Raw genomic sequence first — 24,449 nt, forward strand, 5'->3', positions numbered from 1 at the left:
TTTCGAGAGCGTATCCATTTTCAGAGGAAAAGAAGTATTTCTTATACGTTCATATTTCACCGGTTATTTTTATAGTTCTACGTTTGCTAGGAAATTTCGTTTTTTAATTATGCGATCAATTAATTTTGTGTAAAAATTACTAATTCACATGTTAGCTAACCCTTAGAAACTGAGCAACTAAATCTGCATTCACCTTAATGTTTAGCCCATATTTCATTTTCGAGTCTCGAAGCCATATCGCATCCCCGCTGATTGTCATTTTTGACATTTGCCTTCTTGGCAGGGGACGGGGCTGAATTTTACATGTATCCGTATCCAAAACATATATCGACAGATCAATTATTTTTCCCAAATTTTATGTGTTTTTTCATAGTTTAATTAAATAAAATGTATTTAATCAATTTCAAATGCAACTAATTCAATCTGAATATTATACCCAACTCGAATAAATAAATTTGAATCTCAGCATAAGCAAAAAAAAAATGTTGCGATTTTCTCGGAAATGTAAACTGATTTTGTGTGCGATATGTGTGGCAGCTTTTCTTGTCACCTATTTGCTTATCAATTTTTCGGTGCCGGCCGACAAGCAGGTAAATTATTTATTTGTTATTTTTGTTTTATTTTTTATCGTCTTGTGTTTTTGTTTGTTTAGTTAAGTTTTTTTGTTTTTTGTTTTTTTTTTTGTGTTTTTTAATTTTTAAAAAATCAGACATACGTCTTTAACATTGAAACTAAATTAAAACAACTCGAAAATGGTTTGCAAATGCACCAACAGGAAATGGGACATCTCAAAAAGAAACTCGAAAATTTCCAATCCAATCAGAATAAAATCGACACCGATGATATGGATTCGAAGGAGAAACGTCTTTTAAAACATCCAAAATTTGGACCACAACAACAGCAATTGAATAAAAAAGAAATGTTCAAGGAAATGATTATTAGTGCCGAGGATAACCAACAGTGCGATATAAATGGCAATCCTGAAAATCATGTTAATATTCAGGTAAATTGATAAAAAAAAAAAAACCAAAACAACTTAATTTTGTCCGTACTATACTATTTCTACTATCAAGCTTAAAACATCGTAGATTGATATTGATTACGAAAGACGTGGCCTCTGAATTAGAAGTACCTATGTAGGTAGGTTCTGGGGAGTTCTTTAGGACATCGTTTCATAGAGACCGGGTAGAGATTTATTGAATTAACTTAAACTAAAATTGCCCACATTTTTGTCCTATAAGCATTCTTCTTTGTCTGTCAAAAGTCTTTGAATAAATTCTTAACCAAACTGCGGATTATGTCTAAAAGTAGGTTTAAATTATTTTATCAGTCTGCGTTTCATGCAAATCATAGCTGGAAAACTGCACTGATAAAAGTCCTTGCTGGTATAAGATTTGAATATGATCTTAACAATAAAACAGTTCTTTGTCTGATAGATTTCTCAAAGGCTCTTGACAGTGTAAATCACAAATTACTTTGCAATAAACTTAAATCCTATTTTGGATTTCATGATATAGACCAGGGTCGATAATTTTTGAAACCAGAAAAAATCATAGTAGAATGAAACCCATTGGAAAATTAGGTGAATATGATGAAAATTAAAGGAAAAATAAATTACGGGCGAGCTGAGTTCGGGAAGTGGGTGGGTTGAGTTTTTAATGGTAAAAAGTGGTATATCTCGATTTCCGGCAAAACTACAAGTCCTATAGAAAAAAGTTGTATGACAAAGTTGTAGGTAATAAAAATTTTTATCAACAATTTTTTCACATAACCTCAAAATTTATGTGAAAAATTCAAAAAACCGAGTTTTTGGTTTTTTATTTTTATATTTTTCAAAAACAAAAATTTTTCTACGAAGTTTGGTGAAAACTTACCTTATTATATCCCAAATACACTGTAATTTATTTTTGTTTTTGAAAAAGATAAAAATATAAAACCAAAAACTCGGTTTTTTGAATTTTTCACATAAATTTTGAGGTTATGTGAAAAAATTATTGATACAAAAGTTGTAGATCTTTTTATTACCTACAACTTTGTCTTACAACTTTTTTCTATAGGACTTGTAGTTTTGCCGGAAATCGATATATACCATTTTTTACCATTAAAAACTCAACCCACCCACTTCCCGAACTCGGCTCGCCCGTAATTTATTTTTCCTTTAATTTTCATCATATTCACCTCCTTTTCCAATGGGTTTCGTCCTACTATGATTTTTTTGTACTTTTTAATGTTTTTGAAGGCATCGGCACTGGTCTAATAGGGTTGTGCGTCTAAAAAAACTGTATAATATTATCAATTACAAAGTTATTTAGAATCCTTCAACCTAATATCTTGTTATCAATCCGGTTTTTGAAAAAATCATAATTGTGAATCCCTTCTGAATTTAGTCATCACAGAAAGGGGTAATTCCATTTTTTCTTGGACCAAAACGAGCTTTCGAAACTGGATAGATTAATTTTAATTGAAAAACTAAAAATGTATGGTATAAGAACTACAGAATCTGAGTGGTTCAAGTCATACCTAAATAATAGAACTCAAAAAAACCAAAATTAACGATTATATTTCTAACCATATTCCTGTAAATCATGGTGTCCTGCTAGAATATTAGCTTGGTGTTTTTTTTTGGTGTACATGGAAAATGCTATTCAGCTCTCGAGAATTGTGCTGTTTGCTGATGATGCCCTGCTGATTATATCTAGTAGTAATGTTGATGAATGTATACTGCCGGTCAATAGAATAGGTTCACCTTGTAAACGGCAAGGAAGTGCTTTTTTTCTCTTAAAAAAAGCTTTTCAAAAACCTTTCCCAGAATGCAGTTTAAAAGCATGTTATTTTTCTAACTATAAATCAGAAAGAGGTAGTTGAAAAACTATTGTAACGGTAAATGTATATCCTGTTTTAAAATGTTTTTTTTTATTAAAAAAGGTTTATTTGGATCTTTCAATAGAATAAGTTCACCCACTTTAAAGTAAGTTTGGGTTTAAAGAAACTTAGATGAGTGGGCGGGTTTTTTTTGTGTAGTAAAGTGAGGTTTATTTAAACATGTTTTAGGGGAAAATGAGACAGTCCAGGTGCCTTAGTTTCGAAGAAAAAATAAAAATCATGCAAAATTAAGGTGTGTGTGTAAAATCGAGAAAAAATGAAGAATCGTAGAACCTAGTTAGCAGTTCTTTAAGAAAAAAAAGAAAACTACGAAAAAAATATGTTTAAAAACCTCATGATTAATAGACTGCAAAAACTCCAAAAAATGGCCATGAGAATTGTTTTGTTGTGCAATGCATTGACTCCAATAAGAGAAATGTTGTTAAAATTGTCTTGGATGAGTGTGAACCGAGGAATTATGTATAATTCTATTGTTTTTGTCTTTAAAATTAAATTTAAGACATTACCTAATTATTTAAGTGAATATAAAAAATATGTCAGTGATGTACAACCTTTTGTGCTACGCAAATTATAGATGGCCATTTTTCAAAAATACAAAACCACAAAATATGGTTCATCGTAGAGGTTTAAGTATTTTGTAACAATTTACTTAATGAATTGAAAATGGAAACGAATTTAGCATCATTTAAAAAACTGTTAGAAAATCATGTTAAAAAAAAATTAAGATATATTTTCGATTTCCTTTAATTAACTATTAAGTTTTGTCCAGTCTGATCCATATAATATTTGAACTCATCGAAAGATAACTTTTCCCAAAGTACGCGATTCCGTATCAACTCATTTCTTCTATAAAGTACTAAGGCCTAGTATTTTCAAATTGGTATCGAGTATCTCTAAGGACTCTGTGTTTCCTAACCTTGCGTCTACAAGTCATATAAAATAATGCTTTTCGCACGGATGACTACTTTACATCATCAAACCAAAGAACATATTATGGCTGCGTTTTCTAAAAAAGTATTATAATAAACATCAATGCAATCTTTTTGGCTGGTAAGCTTATGTCGTTTTCCATTTGCTTTCGAAATTTTTGTATAAGATTTTTCCTAGCAAATGAAAGATAGAATCTATTTTGGTGATTAATAATCACCAAAATAGATTATGCTCGAAATCTGTTCGTATTAAAAAAAACCTTTCTGCACCAAAAAAAAAAAACTAAAAAAACTTGCAACTAAGCCTTTTTGTGGTATTTTATTTTATTTAAACCAAGGACAAACGGACCTCAGATTCGCATTCAGCGCAACGAAATTCATAACCCTGGATGGGTGTAGTTCGTTATAATCGCCACTTTTTATCTTTTTTGGTTTTTTAATATATAGTTTTAATTATTGTATTTTAATACTTTTTTGCTAAAATTAATTTATTTGATATGTTTTTTTTCATTAATTTTTACTTTTCACACATCAGAAAGCAAAAACAACAAAAACTTAAATGTACCATATATTTTTGTAAATAATTATTATAGTTGAATTACTAAATAAACAAAACTTCATTAAAATGATAAAAAAATAATTGCTTTTGCTGTCTATTTAATTTTCAACGAAACTAATAATTAAAATACAATAATTGAAGAAAAGAAGTTAATACGATAAAACTGTTTTAATATCTTTTTTTGTAGTTGTGTATGTATGAATTATTTGCTGTGTTTTATTTTCCTCGTGAACCAGATCAGATCATTGTATTTCATTGCGAAACAATAAAAAACAAAATCCTGCTTTTGTTGTAAGGCTAATAAAAACAATGATCTGATCTACATATGTATGTATATCACGAGGAAAATAAGCTATTATTTTCATTGAAAATTAAGTTAAACAGATGTTTTTGTGATGTTTGGTAAAACAAAACAAACAACAAATATTAAAATTGTAACACACAATATACAATGCGCTTATTAGATGAACGAGGTTTTTTTTTGTTGATAACATAATAGATGAAAAAGAATTTCATTAAAAAAATTTAAATAAAAAACAAATGACGGATAAAATGCTTCAAAGATTCATCAATTTTAATTTGTCTTTAGAAAATCGTTAATTGAGAAGATTGAGAAGGTACATACATAAATGTAGTAGTTTTTGGAGATCGTACAGAGGGGTTTTTCTAATTAATTTGTTGTAACAAAAATACCTACAAATAACTGCCATATAGGTACCAAATTTTGAATTGTTAAATTTTCTCAAAAAGGGCTCCTAGAATAAGATAGGTATATTATAAAAATTAAGGTGTACGTTTTTGAAAAAGGTCTATCTTCTTTTGAAAATTGTTTTATTTTTTCCATAATCAATGATAATTTTTAATTCCTGAATTTTTCCCAAATGACTGCTTCAATTTCAACGACAATTTTTATACAAAAGTATTTATATACAATTATTAAAAAAATCTGGAAAATAGCTTATCAACTTTATAATTTTTTTATATTTGAAAAATAAATAATTTAAAAAAAAGGCTCATACGATTTTGAAAATAATTTTTCTAAATGCATATTTTTTTATGATCTCAATTTAAATTAAGATTTTGTTTTTTTTTTACGTTCAACAACTAAGTTGGCATTTTTCTAATTTCTTTTGAACATATTTATTAAAAATTTGAAGCAACTTGAACTCTAATGGGGACTTTTCACAAGTCGATTTTTGCCGTGCGGCGAAGCTTTTCGACTCGTGTGAACGTAAGTCGCAGGCGACTAAAGTGACAATCCCTATAGAAAAAATCCTAGTCGATTGACATATCGTGCGGCTAAAATCGACTCGTTAAAAGTGGACATAAGAGAAATTTCGTGCGACCAATTCGTGACATTTATTTAACTATCTTACGCACAAAATACAAAAAATAAATTTGTTATCATTTCTATGTTTTCTTAAAATAAATATGGCACTTACTAATCTTTTAATAGGCGTGGTTTTTTTACAACTCAGTATCTACTCATTTTTTTATTTTATTACCTGTGTAGTTTGTTTTTGTTTTAATTTAAAAAAGTGAGTAATTACTCACTAGAAAAATTTGAAAATAAAAACGGCTTATTATAATCCTAAACTATTGTTGTAAGTTGGAAAATTGTTTATAAATTAATTGAAATTGAAAAGAAAATTGAAATGAAATGAAAACATTTACAATTCTTACTAATTCATACTTCAAACAGCTTGAAAAAGTCTGAAAAATTACGTATACGCCATAGTGTATATAATGGAAGTAGTTTTCAATTTTGGTTTATGCTTCTGTTTCAATTTCTTGGTGGTTTCTTTATTTACAAACAACACAACCATTTTTATAATACTTTAGTATTGTTAGATTCAGACCCTAAAAATTTTCAACTTGGAGATTTAATCAAATAAAACATGAATTTATTTTATTTTTTTGAAACAAAGTGCAGTTTTCGTGCCGTACCATGTTTTTGACAGAAAATTATTTCAGACTAGGTTAGGGGACTGTTTTTGTTTTTACTTTTTGGATGCGAGTTTATTTGAAATAAAATTATAAACCTTCTTTTACTAAAACTAATCTCATATTTCCAAAGATGTTAGATGTTTATAAGAATATCTCATTTGACAACATTGACGGAGGTGTCTGGAAACAAGGCTGGAACATAAAATATGATCCTCTGCAGTTCAATGAACATCACAAGCTAAAAGTGTTTGTTGTGCCGCACTCACACAATGATCCAGGTATATAATATGAATAGTGTGTATAACACTTAACTAAGGTTTTATCTTTCTTCCAGGATGGATTAAGACATTTGACGCATACTACGAGCACGATACTAAGCATATTTTATCAAATATGTTGCGTCATCTTAAAGAAAATCCTGATATGAGGTTCATTTGGGCAGAAATGTCTTTCTTTTCTCGATTTTACGAAGGACTTGGTCAAAATTCCAAAATGGAAACAAAAAAGTAACAACATGTTTCATTAAATAAATTTTGTTTAATATTCAATTTTTTTCAGGTTGGTTCAAAATCATCAATTAGATTTTGTAACTGGTGGATGGGTAATGTCTGATGAAGCCAACTCACATTGGTTAAGTATTTTAATGCAACTTACTGAAGGCCATACTTGGCTAAAGAAGAACTTGAATGTAACTCCGACGTCATCGTGGGCTATTGACCCTTTCGGACATAGTCCAACTCTGCCGTATATATTGAAACACTCTGGATTTGAAAATTTGTTAATTCAACGAACGCATTATTCGGTGAAGAAACGACTTGCTCGCACGAAGGAACTGGAATTTAGATGGCGACAAATTTGGGGTAGGTGTTATTAAGATGGAATATTAGAAATTGATCTATTTTGTTTCGAATCGAATTTTAGAAATAAGATAGAGCATCGCAATTCTTTTCAGATAACAGCCAATGAAAAGTATGTCGAGTTAAACCAAATAACTCAGATTGTTGATAAGGCAACTCGAATTTAGGAAGTTAATGGTCGAGACGAAAACACCCTGTTTTCGTCTCTAGGCACATCAGCCCATATGTGTGATATCTGATTAGTGATTTCTCTTGTCATATTATTCCAGTTAAAGAAAATACACCAAAGTGAACTGTTTCGCAAAGCCAACGGATTCAATTATTTGTTCAGAAACTTTAACTAGTAGACTTCAGTGCAGATTTGATCACAAATTTAATTCTTTTAGGAAGGAGACACTTTATCTCGAATGGGGTGAAAACTATCAAACGGAAAGATAAAGCATGGTTTGATTCGAGCTTTGAAGATGTTATCAGAACCAAAGAGGCGATTTTCCGTTGTTACAAAGTCCACTCTACTGTGGGAAATCGGATAAAGTTTAAACAAGTTAGGAAGGTCAGAAACGCCTGTATTCTATGAAGCAAATTTTTACATGGTCAAAAATTAAGTCAAAAAATACTACAGGTTAAAACCATTTTGGTCATCTTTTTTATCTCTCCTATTCTATTGGTATCTCCCCGAGTCTTAACAGGGTTAAGATGAAATAGCTAGTTGCGTCTCTCTCCTGAAACAATTTAACCGTAATACTTGCGCTTCTAGGAATGCTCATTAGTTTACTCGCCTCTGTTTTTCCCTGACCTTTGTACAGAACTACAAAACCAATGTGTATTGGTTTCTCCTTTAAAATTTCTCCCTATTTTCCGAAGCTCGGACTGTGTTCTTCATATTAAGAGTAACCAAATCATTTTTTGTGCGAATAATAAAAATCTAAATAAAGCATAGCAAGCATCCTTCCTCACGTTCGATCTATTGAATTTCTGAAGAGTTTCCTTGAATTCACAAAATGAACATTTTCCCCTTGGAATTAATTAACACATTTTTCTTTAAATCATTTACAAAACAGATGAATCCGGTCGAACTGAGCTCTTTACTCACATGATGCCTTTCTACTCCTACGACATTCCCCATACATGTGGTCCGGATCCAAAAATATGTTGTCAGTTTGATTTCAAACGAATACCAGGTTTTGGAATAGCCTGTCCCTGGCATGTTCAACCTCAAGCTATTGATGATCAAAATGTAGCAAGAAGGTAAGTAATTCTCAATAAAATTCAAATATCATAGATTTATCATATGTTTTTCTAACGTCTTCAAATAGAGCTGAAATGTTGGTCGATCAATGGCGTAAAAAAGCTGAACTCTACAAAACAAATTCCGTGCTGATTCCCTTAGGCGATGATTTCCGTTACAGCCAAAGTACAGAATGGGAAGCTCAAATGCGAAACTATGAAATGTTATTCGATTACATTAATAATGAACGCAAAATGTTTACCGAAGCCAAATTTGCCACATTACAAGAATATTTCGATTCTGTTCGGAAAGAGCATGATTTAGCCTCTTTTCCCACTCTCAGTGGAGATTTCTTTACATATGCAGATAGAGATGATCACTACTGGAGTGGTTATTATACATCTCGTCCATTCCACAAGAGAATGGACAGGGTACTTTTGCATCATATTCGATCAGCAGAAATGCTCCACGCTTGGAGTTCCTGGGATCCAAGTGCCAGGTTTGATAAAATGCTTCAAAATGCAAGGAGAGAATTGTCATTGTTTCAGCATCATGACGGAATAACCGGGACTGCAAAAACACACGTTGTATTCGATTATGCAAATCGAACGCTCAACTCAATCAAAGACTGCCGGTTTGTTATGCAGCAAGCCGTTTATCGTTTATTGACAAAGGAATCTGTAAGAATAAAACCATTTCTTTGTGTTTCTTTTCTTTGAGAGAAGAGTCTTTTTTTCCAGATTTACAGTCCAGATTATAAATTTACATATTTCTTCTTTGACGAATCTCACTGGCCTGGACCAGACGATGGACGAACAACAATTATTTTGGGAGATGAATTACCCACGAAATATGTTGTTTTCCATAACTCCTTGTCAAAGTGGCGTGAGGAATTGGTAGAGTTGTACGTTTCTAAACCGTACATCAGTGTACGTGATCTAGACGACAAAGCTATTCCTGCACAGATAAGTCCTGTGTGGTCTTGGCATGGTCATCATGATGGCAATGCAGCTTTTCCACAAGCTTCTACAACAAAATATAGACTTTTGTTTAAGGTAAATGTACCCCCGCTAGGACTTGTAACCTATGTTATTCAATCAGAGCCTGGTGAAACTATGCCAAAGTAAGTAAACTTGAATGAAATTTCTGCCAAACAGTTATTCATATATTTGAGTTTGCAGAAGCACAACTCTTGGAAAGAATAGAATTTTGACAATATCCCCCTATACTGTCAATCTGGGTGACTATCCAGATCAGGTTAAATTTGCAGAACCACGAGATATCTCCTTGCGTGTTGGTGACGGGCCAACAGTGGCTTTTCATGGAAATGGTCTCCTCAAATCGATACAAATCGATGATTCTTCTTCACACATTCCAACAAACTTAAACTTTTTACGATACGGAACACGCATGAATGGCCCAATGAGTGGTGCCTATCTGTTTCTGCCATACGGTGAAGCTAGCCCTCTGCCAATAGTCAATCCTGTAGTCTTGGTACAAGAAGGACCATTGGAATCAAGTGTGACAACAGGTTTACCATTTGCTGTGCATCAAACAATATTGCGTGGCGGTCATCCAGAGATAAGGAACATGATAGATATCGGTGTAATGGATAATACAGAAATTGTGATGAGGATTGCAACAAGAATTCAAAGTGGAGAAACTTTCTTTACCGATCTTAATGGTTTACAAGTATGTAGCTTTTTTTTTTTTATTTTAGCTTTTTCTGATAAATGTACTATTTTTACAGATGATCAAACGAAAAAGATTACAAAAGATACCCCTGCAGGCTAATTACTATCCTATACCTTCAAGCATCTTTATTGAAGATGATAACTTACGGTTAACAATAGTATCGGCACAGCCTTTGGGTGGATCTTCATTAAGAGGAGGTGAATTGGAAATCATGCAAGACAGACGTTTAGCCCAAGACGATGAACGCGGACTCGGCCAAGGAGTTCTAGACAATCGGCCAGTTCTTCATATATTCCGTTTAATTGTGGAAAAAATAGAATCTTGTTCCAAACTTGCAGAGGAATATCCTGGAGGATTCCTTACTAAAAATGCATATAATGAATATCAGACTGTATTGCATCCAATTGATAAATTTATTTGGGTGGAAAATGATTGGGTTGGTGTTCAGAGATCATTTGGTGAAAATCATGAACAATTGGAAGAAGGGATACAATTAGCTGTAATGCGAAATATACCCAATAGTAGTAATGGGGCCAGTAAAAAGAATAACAAATCATCACATGAAACGGGATTGGTGGTGCATAGAACTAATCTTATGGAATGTAATGCAGATAGCCATCGATCTGGGGTGGTAAGTATCAAAATAATTGTTTTAAATGTTTATTTGGTTGATTAAGGCCAAAGAAGACACTGATCGTTTTGATTATGAACTTACGCTGATCAGATACCTGCACAAGCTGAATAGAGTAACCGACTGCTATACTTAGTTCCAAATATCATTCAGCAACGCAAAGCCGAGTTTAGCCTTTGGGGGAACCAGTGAGCAAGTTTTTTTTGCTCAAAAGGGTATCTGTAAATTTCGCTCAATTTGGCCTTATTGCTTGGTTAAAGTTATTGGACCTATTGATGGAATAGCTTTCACATTTAGAGAAACTGAGTTGTATACATTGCCCAAGATAGCAGCCTGTCAGGCTACTGTTTTAGGCTTGAGTTCCCATTCCGCCTTCCAGCCCAGTACTTCAAGCGAGTTCGTTAAACCTCAAGTGTAGGTTTGAATTATATCCATTGCCTGCGTCTACCCTGTCTGCTGTCTTAAACGTTGTGCACATTGGCTTCACTCCGCCGAATCATTTCGAGAATTTTGAACTGTGGGATAAAATGGTATTCTAGTTCGTCAAAGCTCTTTATGAAAAATAGCGTAAAAAATGTTTTGTATTTTAGGGGAACATTCTGAATACTTGAACTCAAAGAATGCGAGATACCGTTTTTTTGGAAAACCTAATAAACCTAATAAATTTCTCCTTTTTCAAACAGTCGATATTCATTCTTTTAATGAACACAGGTATTAGCTAGGCTATTTTTCCTCCTCTCAGTTACAAATTGAGCTATTTGTTTTTTTACCAAAGACCGCAAAAAACTCGCAAACTGGCCCAACTTCCTCTTTTAACATTTTTCAACCAAGTTGTTTGAGTTCCTTCTCATTCTCCATCTAGATTTAATGAAAACGTAGTTTTTTTTGCAATCCTTATGTCACAAACATCATAGCTGTTGCAATTTCAACTCTCGATTGAAATATAGCCTGGTCGATGTCATGGTAATGCCAGTTTTATAGCTCGTGTTTAATTTGCCCATTCAACTCTTTTGACCAAAAGAAACGGAACGGAGCGACCTATTGCGACTCCAACTTTGTATTTTTAAGTATTTTGATAAAAAATACTGTTGATATTCCCAGCTGCGACAGTTTATATAGAAGCGTGTTACGGTTTACTACATGAAAGACAGCCTTGAAGTCTATAAAAAACGATTAATTTTTTTTTCTGCGATTGGAAAGCTTTTACAAATGAATCGGTCATTTCAAAAACCCCTTAAGCGGTTAACTTGCGTTTTGGAAATGACCTATCGAATTTTCCCTTTTATTCGGATGGACGTACAATTCAAAATTATTAAGACTAGCATATAATTTATTTAATTATTATTTCTCATTTCAGGCAAACATAAAGAGACTTATGAGCATTGCTGAGGAAGAAAACATAAATATATACAAGACGCCATTGACTTTTATTGGCAAAAAGCAGCAGATAGCGTCAGACGAAATTAATTTCTGCCCTATGGATACCAAAGCATTTATCATTCAAAGATGACATAACTAAAAATTACACATGACAACAACAACAAAAGAACAAAAAAACAAATCTCTAAGATTTAATCTCGAATAAAAAGTTTTTTTTCTTTTTCTTTAAACTTTTCTTTATTATATTTTGTAATTATTATAATTTTCACTTGTGATATTTCTAATTTATGATTTTTAATTGTATATCTAAAAAAAAAATTATTAATTAACAACAAATTTGAGCGTCTTCAACCATGATAAGGCTATAATCTGAACAAAAAAAAAAATTAAATCTAAAAAATAATAAACACAAACACACACAACTTAATTAAAGCATTCATATTGAAAATTATATTAAAAAATGTAATATGCAGTTAAATAAGTTTAAAATCTTATACACATTAGCAAATAAAGAAAAAACCAAACCTAATAAAAAGTTCAGCTCTCTAAACTATAATTTCGATTTTGTTTTAATATTTTTAGTACAGCTATGAAGCTCTACTTGAAGTATAAATCAATTAAATACTCACAACATGACCTAAAACTGGTCTGAGCTAAAATATTTTAGGAGAATATTCCCGTATTATGACCTGTCGAATCATAAGTCTATCTTTAACAACCAATTCTACAATACTTACAAGTTTAGCACAGATTGAGGCCTAAGGATATTTGAGAATATTTTAAAAAAGATAAGGATTCACGCTGGTTTTAAATGTGGTTAAAATTGATGAGTAACTATGTACTTTTTAGTGCCATGGTTAGGGTTTTCCCATTGGCTACTTTCAATTTTCTCTTTTAGAGCCGATGCGCATGCAAACATAAGAATCATACACCAATTTGCTGCTAGTGCGGTGACGCTGCGTCAATTTACCGCTTATTATCGCGTTGCTGTACTACCCCAAACTGTTTGAAGAGCATTATTTTTGAATAATAAAGCCAACCCAAGCCCCTTTATGCTATCACCGAGGCCTCTTCCAATGCGAAATAAATGTGGGGAAATATGTCGACGTCAGCTTTGCCAGTACCTTGCTGGAAAATAAATTAATTCTACTCATAAAAAATCATTACAATTTCATTTGTAACCCCAGAATAACATACCATAACATTATGAGATTCATAAAGTTAAGACCAACGATTTATTAAGCAAAAACAAGAGCAGCAACTTTTTTTTTTACTTTTTGTATCTGGATTTTTGAACGATAGGAAATGTCATATGAAGTATTCAAGACTTTAAGCTAAAAATTTGTTGTTCATATAACTTTCCGTCTGACTTCCAAAAAACACAATTTAAAAATAATCATGAAGTTTTTATTTGATTTTAGTTTTATTTACAAAAAGTCGGTTTTATATAAAATCCAACTACAACTAATAAAAATACTTATGAATAACCTTTGTCAATTATTATTTGGAATAAAAGACCTAAATCAAATGAACAGGATAAAAGATATTTTAAACTAATATGAAATAGTACGCATACTGCTAAATAAAAGTAATCCTAGAAATAGTATTCTCGAATATAATTCAAACATCTTTTTTTTAAATTATTTTACATCTATTAGGTAAAGATAAATCACCTCATTTATATAAATTCTGAACGACTGAATGGCCATTGGCGTGAAAGTCTGTTTTTTTTTTTTTTATTTTACCCATCGAAGAATCGAAGCCAAACGATTTGCTGCACTTGTCATAAGTCCCTCGGCAATGCTAGTTGTTTGTTGGTTAGGTGGCAGCAAATGTGGTGGGGCTATTTCTTGAGTTGGTAAACTAGATACTGCCTCCCAGTCTAATCTTAGAGAATTTTCATCTTTTATGCAATTTAATAAAAATAAAATAAGTTATTAAAAAAGACTCATATATATTTGTTTAAGCTTTACCTTCTGATTCAGATTCTGTTTCGATGCCAACAAGTAAAGAATCAACAGACTTCATTAAGGGGGCGTAGGTTACTTCATTTGGCCCATATCGTCCAAGTTCACTCTTATCCAAATCCAAGGTGGCTATTATATTCTCGAGGGTATGCTTTTCTTTTAAGAGTCTTAACTTGACACGCTGTGTATATGCCAGGTACATTATATTTGTGTTTAAACGTGAGACCTTGCGTGTAAACTGTTCTTCGTTGAGTTTCTTACAAAAATCACTGAAATGTTGGAATAGATTTAAAATCTGTATTCAAAAATTAATTACATAAAAGGCATATTTAACCAATTTCAATGAAATTTTCACAAGGGAAGGTTTATGGAAAGGTACATTTGTATGTTTAAATTTTTCTTAAAATTTGAAATGCTGTTAACCTTAAAATATTTTGTAAATATCTGACTATTCCAACAACATATCAGGAATGACTTCATCACGGAATAATACAGTGGAGATTGGAAATATAATACAATAAAAATAAACAGCAACAAAAGTATATTTGCTTCAGAAACTGGATGGAAGTTCGGACTTTTGAATTTCACATCCCAATAACCACAACCGGAAAATGCGGAAAATCTCTTGTTTACTGTAGATTTCTTGAATTATGCCAAGTCTTTAATCTTATTAAAAAACTCTAAGACGAGCCTTTATAAAAACTAAAATAAACATTGATGAGTTTAGTTTTAGTTTAGTTTATTGACTTCAAAAGTTAATACAAATTATATATTCTTAATTTAAGATTCCACATATGCTTTGGAATGCAAGTAGTGGCTTGGGAAACATGTTTTAATTATAAATATCGCAACGTTATATTTTTGAAGCAATAAATTCTACGCGATTTCTTTTTCCCCATTGGACAATGCTATCAAGATCAAAATTAAATAAGCTTATCATATTTAGCCGTTCAGAATCCACATCCGGAGAACATGGACGATAATCAGGAAATGTATATTATGAAAAATTAAGGGTACTATCATCAGCAAAACAATTGAGTGGATTAGAAGTTTCAGAAATGAAATCATTTATAAAAATGCAAAAGATAGTCGGAGACAGATCGGAACCTTATGGCACACCAGCATTTATTTTGTGGGTTTCAGAACAATGACTCTTATTGAACAGTTTAAGTTTTGTAAAGAAGCGACTCAACGATATCAAAAACATTTTCGAAAGACAATCTTGATGCCAAACTTTATCCTGGAATCAAATGCATTTAAAATATCAAGTGCCATAATCAACCCAAGTCCCCTTAAAAAATTTTAGTCAATAAAATACTTACCCATAAGCAAGTTTAAATGGCAATCGAACATTTAAATAAAAACTCAACAAATTAGTCAACTGTGTTGTATAAGTGAGTGCTCCAGCAATTCGAAAAGCCGCCACCCTACTCGGCGAAATCTCATTCGTATCCGACTTGGGAACATCGTCTTTATTCTCTGTCAGCCAATCCAAATAAGCCGAATAATCCCCATTGGCTGGCAGCGATGGTGCTACAATTCTATATTGCATTTCGCTAATGCCACTTCCATGGAACACCCATTTACCGCGTATATAAGACGTATTTTTGGCCTCGGCCAATGCAGCAATTGTATCTGAGTCTTCAGCAACAGTTGCTAGGGTTGTACCACCTGGATGATGGTGCATTACCACAGTTCGCTCGTCTTTCAAGACAACTTCCGAAATGGGAAATATATATTCGACCAACTTTTGGATGTCAACGCAAGAGACTTTTTTGAGTTTTTCCAACAAATCATTGTTCTTTTCACGCAATTTGTTGATTTTCTCTGTGCGATCGAGAACATAATCTTCTAGTTCTTTTACTTTGATTGGGTACTTGGGAAGATGCTTGTTCTTTTCCGTATTGGCTGCCTTCAATTCATTTCGTTCTTCTGTCTTTTTATTGATTTGAACACGTTTGTTGGCTATGAGTTGCTTCAACAAAGTGATTCGCTCTTTTTTGCGTTTGATCTCAAAGTTCATGTTCTCGGAAGTTTTTTGCTCCTTTATAAGGCGCTCATAGCGATTGCTATAGACCTTTAGACTGGCTTGAATTTTAAGGTACTTTTTTTGTTTCTGAGCGAAGCTAGGAAACACAAAAGAAAAAGAAATATTTATTTATTTATTATTATTATTACAATATAAATAAATTTATATAATAATTAAAAAACTATTAAAGCGCTAGCTTTCAGGACTTGCGGCTTGATATAATAGAAAATAGGTATATTAAGATTTATAGTTATAGTTATAAAAAGTATGTATGGAGCAGTCAGAGGTCTGTGAACTTCACAGATCTCTGACAGCCCCACACATATCTAAGTTACTAAGTTTTTTTTTTTTTGCGTCAACTGATTTTGGCCAAGTCGGAGGCGTAGGAAACATTTATTAGTTTTTTTGTGGTTTCTGTGGGGTAAATATTTGATTCGGCCATTGGGTTTATGCTCGAATAATGGTAGGTGAATGTGTCCCATTCTTCTTTTCTTTTATGTTCCCAGTAAGTATTAATTGCTTTTAGGAAATCTCTTTTTGAAGGTGCAGTCTGGGTTATATTTTCCATCACAGAGGCGTTTTTCGCAGCGTTGTTTGCTAGATCGTTAACTATAATAGGAGAGTGTCCGGGAACCCAAAGCAACACAATTTTTGTTTTGTTTTTAAAGATGTTGTCTCGAATTTTGATAATTGAGGGTTTGCGGTTGTTGGAATTCCCGATGGCTTTAAGAGTGGAAAGACAATCAGTGCATATGACAATATTTTTTGATAGTGAGATAGCTATTTCTGTGGCTTGAAGTATTGCATATGCTTCTTTTGAGTAAATTGAGAAATAATTTGTTAGTCCCACATCGTAGAAAACATTTCCTGGTTCAGAAACAACGGCAAGTCCTATACCATTTTCAGATTTAGAACCATCTGTGTATAAAATATCCAACGCACCATTTCGGTATTTTTCAATTATTTCATGGAACAGATGTGTGTAGATCTCTTTTTAATGTTGACATTTTGGTGTTTATGATGTCAGTTGGTACCACCCATGGAGAAATGTTTCTTGGTGTAAGTGTATTGATTGTTTGTTGAATAATGGATATCAATATAGCTAGTAGCGTGTAGTGCGATGTACATGGCAAATTATAACGGTTATTTCAAAAACAACTTAATTACTTCTTACCTAAATAAAAACAAATGTTTTAACGAAAATCAATTTGGTTTCCGCTCTGGTAAATCAACTGAAGATGTCATTCTTAGGCTATGTAGTCAACTTTATAGCAGCTTAAATAAAAATAAATCTACAATGGCTATTTTCATCGATATGACGAAAGCATTCGATATGGTTGACCATGAGTTATTATTAAATAAGTTGTATAATGCAAAATTTAGAGGTGTAATTTTTCAATGGTTAAAATCATACTTGAATGAAAGAGTTCAAAAAGTTGTTGTTAACGGTACACATAGTGAAGCCCGATTTTTAAAAAGTGGAGTTCCACAGGGATCTGTACTCGGTCCTTTGTTTTTCCTTGTGTATATAAACTCAATTTTTGAGCTGAGATTGAATTGCCTTTCGACGGCATTTGCAGACGATATATCATTTACCTACCAGTCAAAGTCGGTATTAAATTGTGTCTTGCAAATTGAAGAGGATCTTGAAGTACTAACAACTTGGTTTTTTAACTACAAGTTAATTATAAGTGAAAAAAACTAAGTTCATGTATTTTAAAACAACTGGTCATCATGTTTGTAATTATAATTTATTTTTTCATGCTCCAAGCTGTAGGCAACTTACATTTCCAATTCACGATTGTGGTAAACCTAATTTCCAACATAAAGATTCTTGTTCCGATTCTTGTTTCAAAATTGATTCAGTGAATAGTTTCAAATATTTGGGTGTTACAATTGATTCTAACCATAATTGGAAAGACCATAGTAACAACATCAAAAATCATGTGATGCTCATAACGAGAAAAATGTATCTTTTAAAACCATTCTGCTCTAGAAAGGTTCTTACTTCAATTTATTATGGTCTTGCACATTCTAAACTACAGTACGGGTTATCTAGCTGGGGTGGTTCCTATGCAAATACTTTTAGACCTTTATTGATTGCTCAAAAACATCTTGTTCGAATTATTTGCAATAAAAATCGTTTGACAGAAAGTTGGCCCTTATACAAAGAATTGCGAATTGTACCCATGAGACATCTTTATATTTTTAAAGTGCTCGCAGTTATACAATCTTAGAATAAACAACATGCATTTTGTAAATGAACCTACTCCCCACAAAACACATTTCTCTAACTTTTATAATGCCACAGCACCAAAATCGTTTAATAAATTACCTCTGGTTATCAGAAAAACTCAAAACTTAAACACTTTCTTGAAAAAATTGAAAGACTGGCTTTTCACTATTGATTTAATTTCTATTGAAAACTATTGTTAAAAATTGTATCATAATTTTAAAATAAGTACATACATAATGTATCATTTTGCTTCTTTTTTACGAATTATTTTGATGAATTGTTTATTTTTCTACATAATAATTTAAATTATCACTAAAATATTTATTGAACTTATTGAATTTAACTTATTGAATTATTGTTTATTATCATATTACTGATTGTCACCCCACAACAGTTTCCTATTATTGTAAAATTTAATTAAAAAATGTATCATTCAACACTAACTTTAAGTTAAAGAATGATAGCTATTATTTTTAATCTTTTTAACACTATTTTGTTTTGCACTATAAGTTTAAATTGTAAATGGAAAATGAATTTATAAAAATGTTTTCTATTTCTAATTCTAATTATTTGAAGGGTTGATTTTGCACATTTGCCGTAGATTACACGGTGTAACACTCAAAATATACGCGGGCGAAGACCTATCAAGTTTTGTAGAGCTAGTCGCACTGATTACGAAACGGTATTTAAAAAGTCCCTAACACCTCCAAAATCTGGAGTTAGGGGCAAAAAACGGTTTTTTCGACCTTCACCCATTGAAAAAAATCTAGCTTCGTCAAATTTTTACTCATTTTCGATTTTCTTACAGTTTCTAATAGGAGATAAATATACCTTTTCAACAATGTATAAAACATGTAACTCGGTTAAACCACCTAGAATTTATAAGCTGTCAAACTTCAAAAATTCCATTTTTTTCGTCATTTACTCAACTTCGACATCAAATTAAAGAATAATATGTTTTCACAACAACATGCTGTTTTAAAAATATATTCTAAAATAATATTCATTTCCAAATCAAATGAGGTATTTTTTTTTTGAAAATCAGTTTAAAATTGGCTTAGAAAAAAAAAATTTTCGATTTCAACCCAGATACAGAAATTCGAACTTTTAGGTATAGAACAAAAATGTTGTTTCGGCACGTAGTAGGATAAGTTGGGCGCCAGGATTTGATAACGGGTTTTTGTAGAGGAGCTCAATACAAACATTTTTTTCTTTGGGAGGGGGTATATCTCCCCCCCGTTTAGGTGGGAGGGGCATTTAAAAAAAAAATTATCAAAATAAAAAAAAAATTATTAAAAAATAACGGCAACACTCACAGTAATAAATGAAACCATTTCCGAAAGGCAAAATTGTGTATTTGATTCTAATTTTTAAATTAATATAATGTTACCAATAGTTTTTAAAATAATCGATTTCAAAGTTAAAAATAGGCGAAAAAAAATTTTTAAAACTCATTTTATACTATTTTTGTCCAGACTGTGAATTTTAGTAAATAAATTACTCACACAGAAAACTAGAAGACATAGAAACATATAGTTTTCATTGACAGCTTATAAATTCTAGGTGGTTTAACCGAGTCACATGTTTTATACATTGTTGAAAAGGTATATTTATCTCCTATTAGAAACTGTAAGAAAATCGAAAATGGGTAAAAATTTGACGAAGCTAGATTTTTTTCAATGGGTGAAGGTCGAAAAAACCGTTTTTTGCCCCTAACTCCAAGTTTTGGGGGTGTTAGGGACTTTTTAAATACCGTTTCGTAATCAGTGCGACTAGCTCTACAAAACATGATAGGTCTCTGCCCGCGTATATTTTAAAACCTAATTTTTGTAACACCGTGTTATCAATCCATAGTCAATTTTAGATAATATTATACTACTAGTAATATGAACAAGTGTGTTTGGATGAAATAAACTTTTTTTTGAGGATAGAAATCTGATAATATTTAGTCTGGAAGCTAGTTGCTGTTGTAATAATGTACAATGTTCCTTTAAATTAAATTTATTGTCAAATATAATTAATTGATACTTTTTTTTATATATTTTATTGAAAAATATACCTTTCTTCATAATGATGCGAGGAATGTATAAAGTCACCTTTGCGAACACAACAACGACAGTGGAAACTCTTTTGCAAAGTTGTGCAGAGTGGACACCTTAGCCGGAAATGATTGCTATTACTTTGATTATCTTCATCGCAATTATCATTTGATGATGAAACACGGAAATTCTCTGGAGCCTTATTATTGCTCTCATCTGAATCATTGCTGTTTATGCTGCTGCTGGATGCCATTTGCTGCTTGTTTTGCTTCGTTGGAAAATTACAAAACACCTACACTCAGGTCTTGTGTTTAGTTTTGAAGAAACTATTTGAGCATTATTTTTGTATTTTATATAAGGTTATAAATTTGTGGTCTGGTTATTGAATGTTGGAAAATAGAAAGTAAAATAAATTTTTCGTCGCAATAAATTGGCAATTATTCACAAAAAAAAAATGAAAATCTACACAAACCCACAAACTCAAATGTTTTGACAGGTTATTTTGCAACAGCTGGCGTGGGGGAAATTTGTTTCTAGTAGTTTATAGCAGTTTTTTGATTTTTAATTTTCTAAAGGTAAGATTACATTTTTGTTGTTTTAAGCCATAGGCTCATCAGTTAATTTATGGCAAAGAAATTTAATTTTTAAATAAAATAGGTGTGTTTTTTTGTTTATCTATATAGATTTTGTGCAAAAAAACGACATCGAGATTTTTGAAATGAAAACAATTTACGTGTTAATTACAACAAAAACTTTATCTGTATAGATTTTTGAAAAATCCAGATAATTATCCAGATTTTACTTTCTCTCGATAGAAAACAGTACTGCCAAGGTACATTACACTTATTAAATGTCAGATTCCAATAAACGACAGCTGCAGTTGACAGATATATGACAAAAAAAAATTTAATATTTAAAATTGAATTCAATTAGGAATAACAAACAACACAAATCAATGTAAGTATAAGCATATTTTTTGGAAAAAGATGAAAATTGTACGATAAACTTTGGTTTTTTTTTTAATTTAATAATTTTAGGATTCACGTGTTTGCAAGAGTGCGATATCTTCCCCAAAATTAAAGAAAAAAACCTGAAAAGGAGATGGAAAGTAAATCAATTTATTCTTACAATGAACTAGCGTATTAATCTTTTTTTCTAGGAATTATTTCACAAAAGAAGAATTCTGTGTACTATGCGCTTGGGTCTTAATCGTGTCGGTACCTTCAACCCTCACAGCCAAAATGTAATGTCAAATGCTCTTGGAATGCGCGCTCGTTTGCGAAAACGTCTATTCTTAGACGATCAACATGAATAAATGATAACAAAGCTCTTGTTGTTAATAAATTGCATCGTTAGAATGCCCACCACAAAAACAGTCTCTTACATTTTTAAAATGATACACGTCATGTATGCGTGCGCTGCGAAGAAAAGCAAATACAAACATACCTCCCGACACATATTCCCCCAGGAAACACTTTTCATCCCAAACAGCAGACAGCAACAAGCAAGACAATCCTAACATTGCATTATGCAGCTCATTCAACACCCAAAAATCCTTCAGCTCCCGTTGATGAAAAACCATTTCATAAGAGATCGCTTCACTGCGTTCAAACTTGGACGACATGTGCATGATAAGTGAAGTGTGGAAACAAATGGCATGTTGAAAGTGGTAATTGTTTCAGAGCATCATTTAGCTCCCCAATTGGTTGCAGGTAATATTTTTATTGATTCTCCTTTTTTGGTTCGATATATTCCTTATGTACTCTGCCTGCATTGATGTCGTTTTGTTTCTGTAGGACATGTCTTCTACAAATGGGTCTAAAGCCCCCATCGAGCTCCCGAGAAAATCTGCATGAATCTTCTTCGCAATTGCTTTCCCCTCCTAAACAGTTATGCAGAGGGAGGAATTAAGGCAAAACACATGGATTCCCAACCCAACTTAACCAACCCTACAACTGGACATCCGGGTCTGAACAACTCGAGTACGGCAGACTTTTTAAACTAAGTTTATCCATGTATTATATTTGTTTATATTTTATAACTTTGTCATTATTATTTAACGTTAGACCCCCTTTGTGCCATCAAAATTTTAAATGTATCTTAGAAATAAGTTATTTTATTATTAAATTGCAAATTGCAAAATTAAAACGTAATCCGTTTTGCTTTTTCTCATTAAGATTTATCTGACAAGTTTCCAATCCGATATGAAAATTAAATGAACAAATTTGTGCGCGCCTCACTGCATAATCTCGGAACTGCACTTTTACATCAGACTTACAAAATGTTTCCATAAAAAATTCAACACATAACTTTGTATTAGTTTTTAGAAATAAAAAACATACTCAAAGAAAGAATTACTCAGCTTTTGACAAAATTTACCTATATATTTATTTAACATTTTTGTTTCATGTTTTTTTTTTTTTTCATAAGTAGGTACCTACTCAGTAAATACTCTTTTACTAATTTTCATTATCATACATACATACACAAAACAAAAAAAAAAACAATCACCGATGCCGAGGGCACTTCGGTATTCCATAAATCAAGGCGACCACTGCCGTCGACAGAAGCGAACAAGGCGGGATGAATTGGAGACCATAACATAATTTGAATTTTCTTCAAATGAATATAATGGTTTAGTGTCCTACAAGTAAATACAAAAAATGTAATACATATTGGTCGTTATAGTAGATATTAAATTTCACCTTAAGACTCCATAACTTTATTGTCCAATCAATGGACGATGTAAGAAACAAATCACCAAAATCTGTTGTAGATTGATTTGGATGAGTTGATATTCCCGTCACTGGACCCAAATGTTTCTCATAGACTTCAGACACACCCGAACGTATTCCATGTCGATAAGCTTGAGTAGAAACAACAATTTATTTATAAGCAAATGAAAAATCACAACAAACTTTTACCATAATAAACATTGCCATCTTCACTACCCATAACCAGATTGTTAATCTCATTCGATGGAAAGGACATGCAACTGATAGCAATTGGGTTCGATTGCCGTGGCTGCAATTCCAGTGTATCTCCATGAGCAAAGCTTGCCATCGGATGAGATCGATAACACATTGTCTGCATTCTGTGTGCCAACCATTTGCAAACAATACACTGGATGCGTATGTGCAGTTGCACTTAGAGGTGCTCTGCTGGTTTAGCAAAGCATGTTGACATAACGGCACTTTGACAATGGAATACATCTTCGGGTGTTTGTTTTTTATATTTTGTGTTCCAGACCATTACAACACCATCTGGTTCATTGTGACTCTCCTTAAAAAATTTAGTGGGTTTTAGATAGAATCGTAGAAAAAAATACAAATGCAAACCTCATGATTGTGATATGAAACAACAACCAGTTCAGGAAAATGTGTTGGCCAATCCATTGAAGTGACGCATCGATTCTTAGACCATCGGTCTTCGTGGAAATCTCGATTCAATGACAACCTAGCATGTGTCCTCTCATCGTTTGACTCCTATCACCACCTCCAATGTATTCGGTGTAGATGTCGACATTCTCAGATAGAGCCCTTTCGAAGACACGTCCAGCGGGTAAAACAAACCTTTGAAAGTCCGCCGACAAGATGATCATCTGTTTTTGTTCTTCCGATAGTTCCTTAACTGAAAGCACAAATGTTAAATTAATGTAAAGAGAGGAGAGAAAAAATTCACTTACTTTATTTTTCTCTTCAGGTTCTTTTTTGTGTTCAAGTGGTGTTATGGCTGATGCAACTTCCTTCATAGTGGGCAAACCATGTGGTAGAATTCCTGGTGGTAGTTTGGAATGGAACCCATTGTCGATGTGTGGCAGCGATCTCTGTTCGTCATCTCCTTGGGCATCATAAGTAAGCATAGGTAAAACAGGAACAATTCTACGATTTTTTTTGTTTGTTTTTTTTTTTTTCTCCCATTTTGTTTAGAGCTTTGTTTTATTAAATTTTAATTTTTTAAATAAAAAAGCAAAAGCAAACTTTTTGACAGACAGTTGTCAAAGTAAATGTTCAGTGCTGCCAAATTTTAACACGGATTCCAAAAATCTCGATGTCGTTTTTTTGCACAA

At 32.2% G+C, this 24,449-nt stretch overlaps 2 protein-coding genes, 1 long non-coding RNA gene and 1 pseudogene across 4 annotated transcripts; 2 read left to right on the forward strand and 2 right to left on the reverse strand.

Moving 5' to 3' along the window:
- The first annotated feature begins 276 nt into the window (after window positions 1–276).
- LOC129914425 (alpha-mannosidase 2) lies at window positions 277–12,665 on the forward strand. Of its 2 annotated transcripts, none has more exons than XM_055993679.1 (11): window positions 277–590; window positions 710–1,003; window positions 6,449–6,596; window positions 6,653–6,824; window positions 6,877–7,178; window positions 8,237–8,423; window positions 8,492–9,083; window positions 9,144–9,526; window positions 9,585–10,095; window positions 10,154–10,729; window positions 12,087–12,665. In XM_055993679.1, exons 1-11 carry the CDS (start codon window positions 483–485, stop codon window positions 12,237–12,239), a joined length of 3,426 nt encoding a protein of 1,141 aa, XP_055849654.1. In that variant the 5' UTR covers window positions 277–482; the 3' UTR covers window positions 12,240–12,665. The 2 variants fall into 2 exon arrangements, with proteins under 2 accessions (XP_055849654.1, XP_055849655.1); XM_055993680.1 differs by having other exon boundaries at window positions 776–1,003.
- Window positions 12,666–13,494: 829 nt separating this feature from the next.
- LOC129914214 (beclin 1-associated autophagy-related key regulator) lies at window positions 13,495–20,875 on the reverse strand. The gene is made up of 4 exons (XM_055993358.1): window positions 20,401–20,875; window positions 15,399–16,202; window positions 14,083–14,345; window positions 13,495–14,012 (listed from the first exon to the last, which is right to left on the reverse strand). Exons 1-4 carry the CDS (start codon window positions 20,631–20,633, stop codon window positions 13,846–13,848), a joined length of 1,467 nt encoding a protein of 488 aa, XP_055849333.1. The 5' UTR covers window positions 20,634–20,875; the 3' UTR covers window positions 13,495–13,845.
- A 203-nt stretch (window positions 20,876–21,078) lies between these two features.
- Window positions 21,079–22,533, forward strand: LOC129914215 (uncharacterized). The gene is made up of 4 exons (XR_008772147.1): window positions 21,079–21,337; window positions 21,418–21,488; window positions 21,540–22,092; window positions 22,177–22,533. It is a non-coding gene; the product is annotated as an uncharacterized LOC129914215 (long non-coding RNA).
- A 304-nt stretch (window positions 22,534–22,837) lies between these two features.
- LOC129913373 (cytoplasmic dynein 1 intermediate chain-like) lies at window positions 22,838–24,242 on the reverse strand (annotated as a pseudogene).
- Window positions 24,243–24,449: the final 207 nt, after the last annotated feature.

Source organism: Episyrphus balteatus, chromosome 3 (genome assembly GCF_945859705.1).
Source record: "Episyrphus balteatus chromosome 3, idEpiBalt1.1, whole genome shotgun sequence".
NCBI lineage: Eukaryota > Metazoa > Arthropoda > Insecta > Diptera > Syrphidae > Episyrphus > Episyrphus balteatus.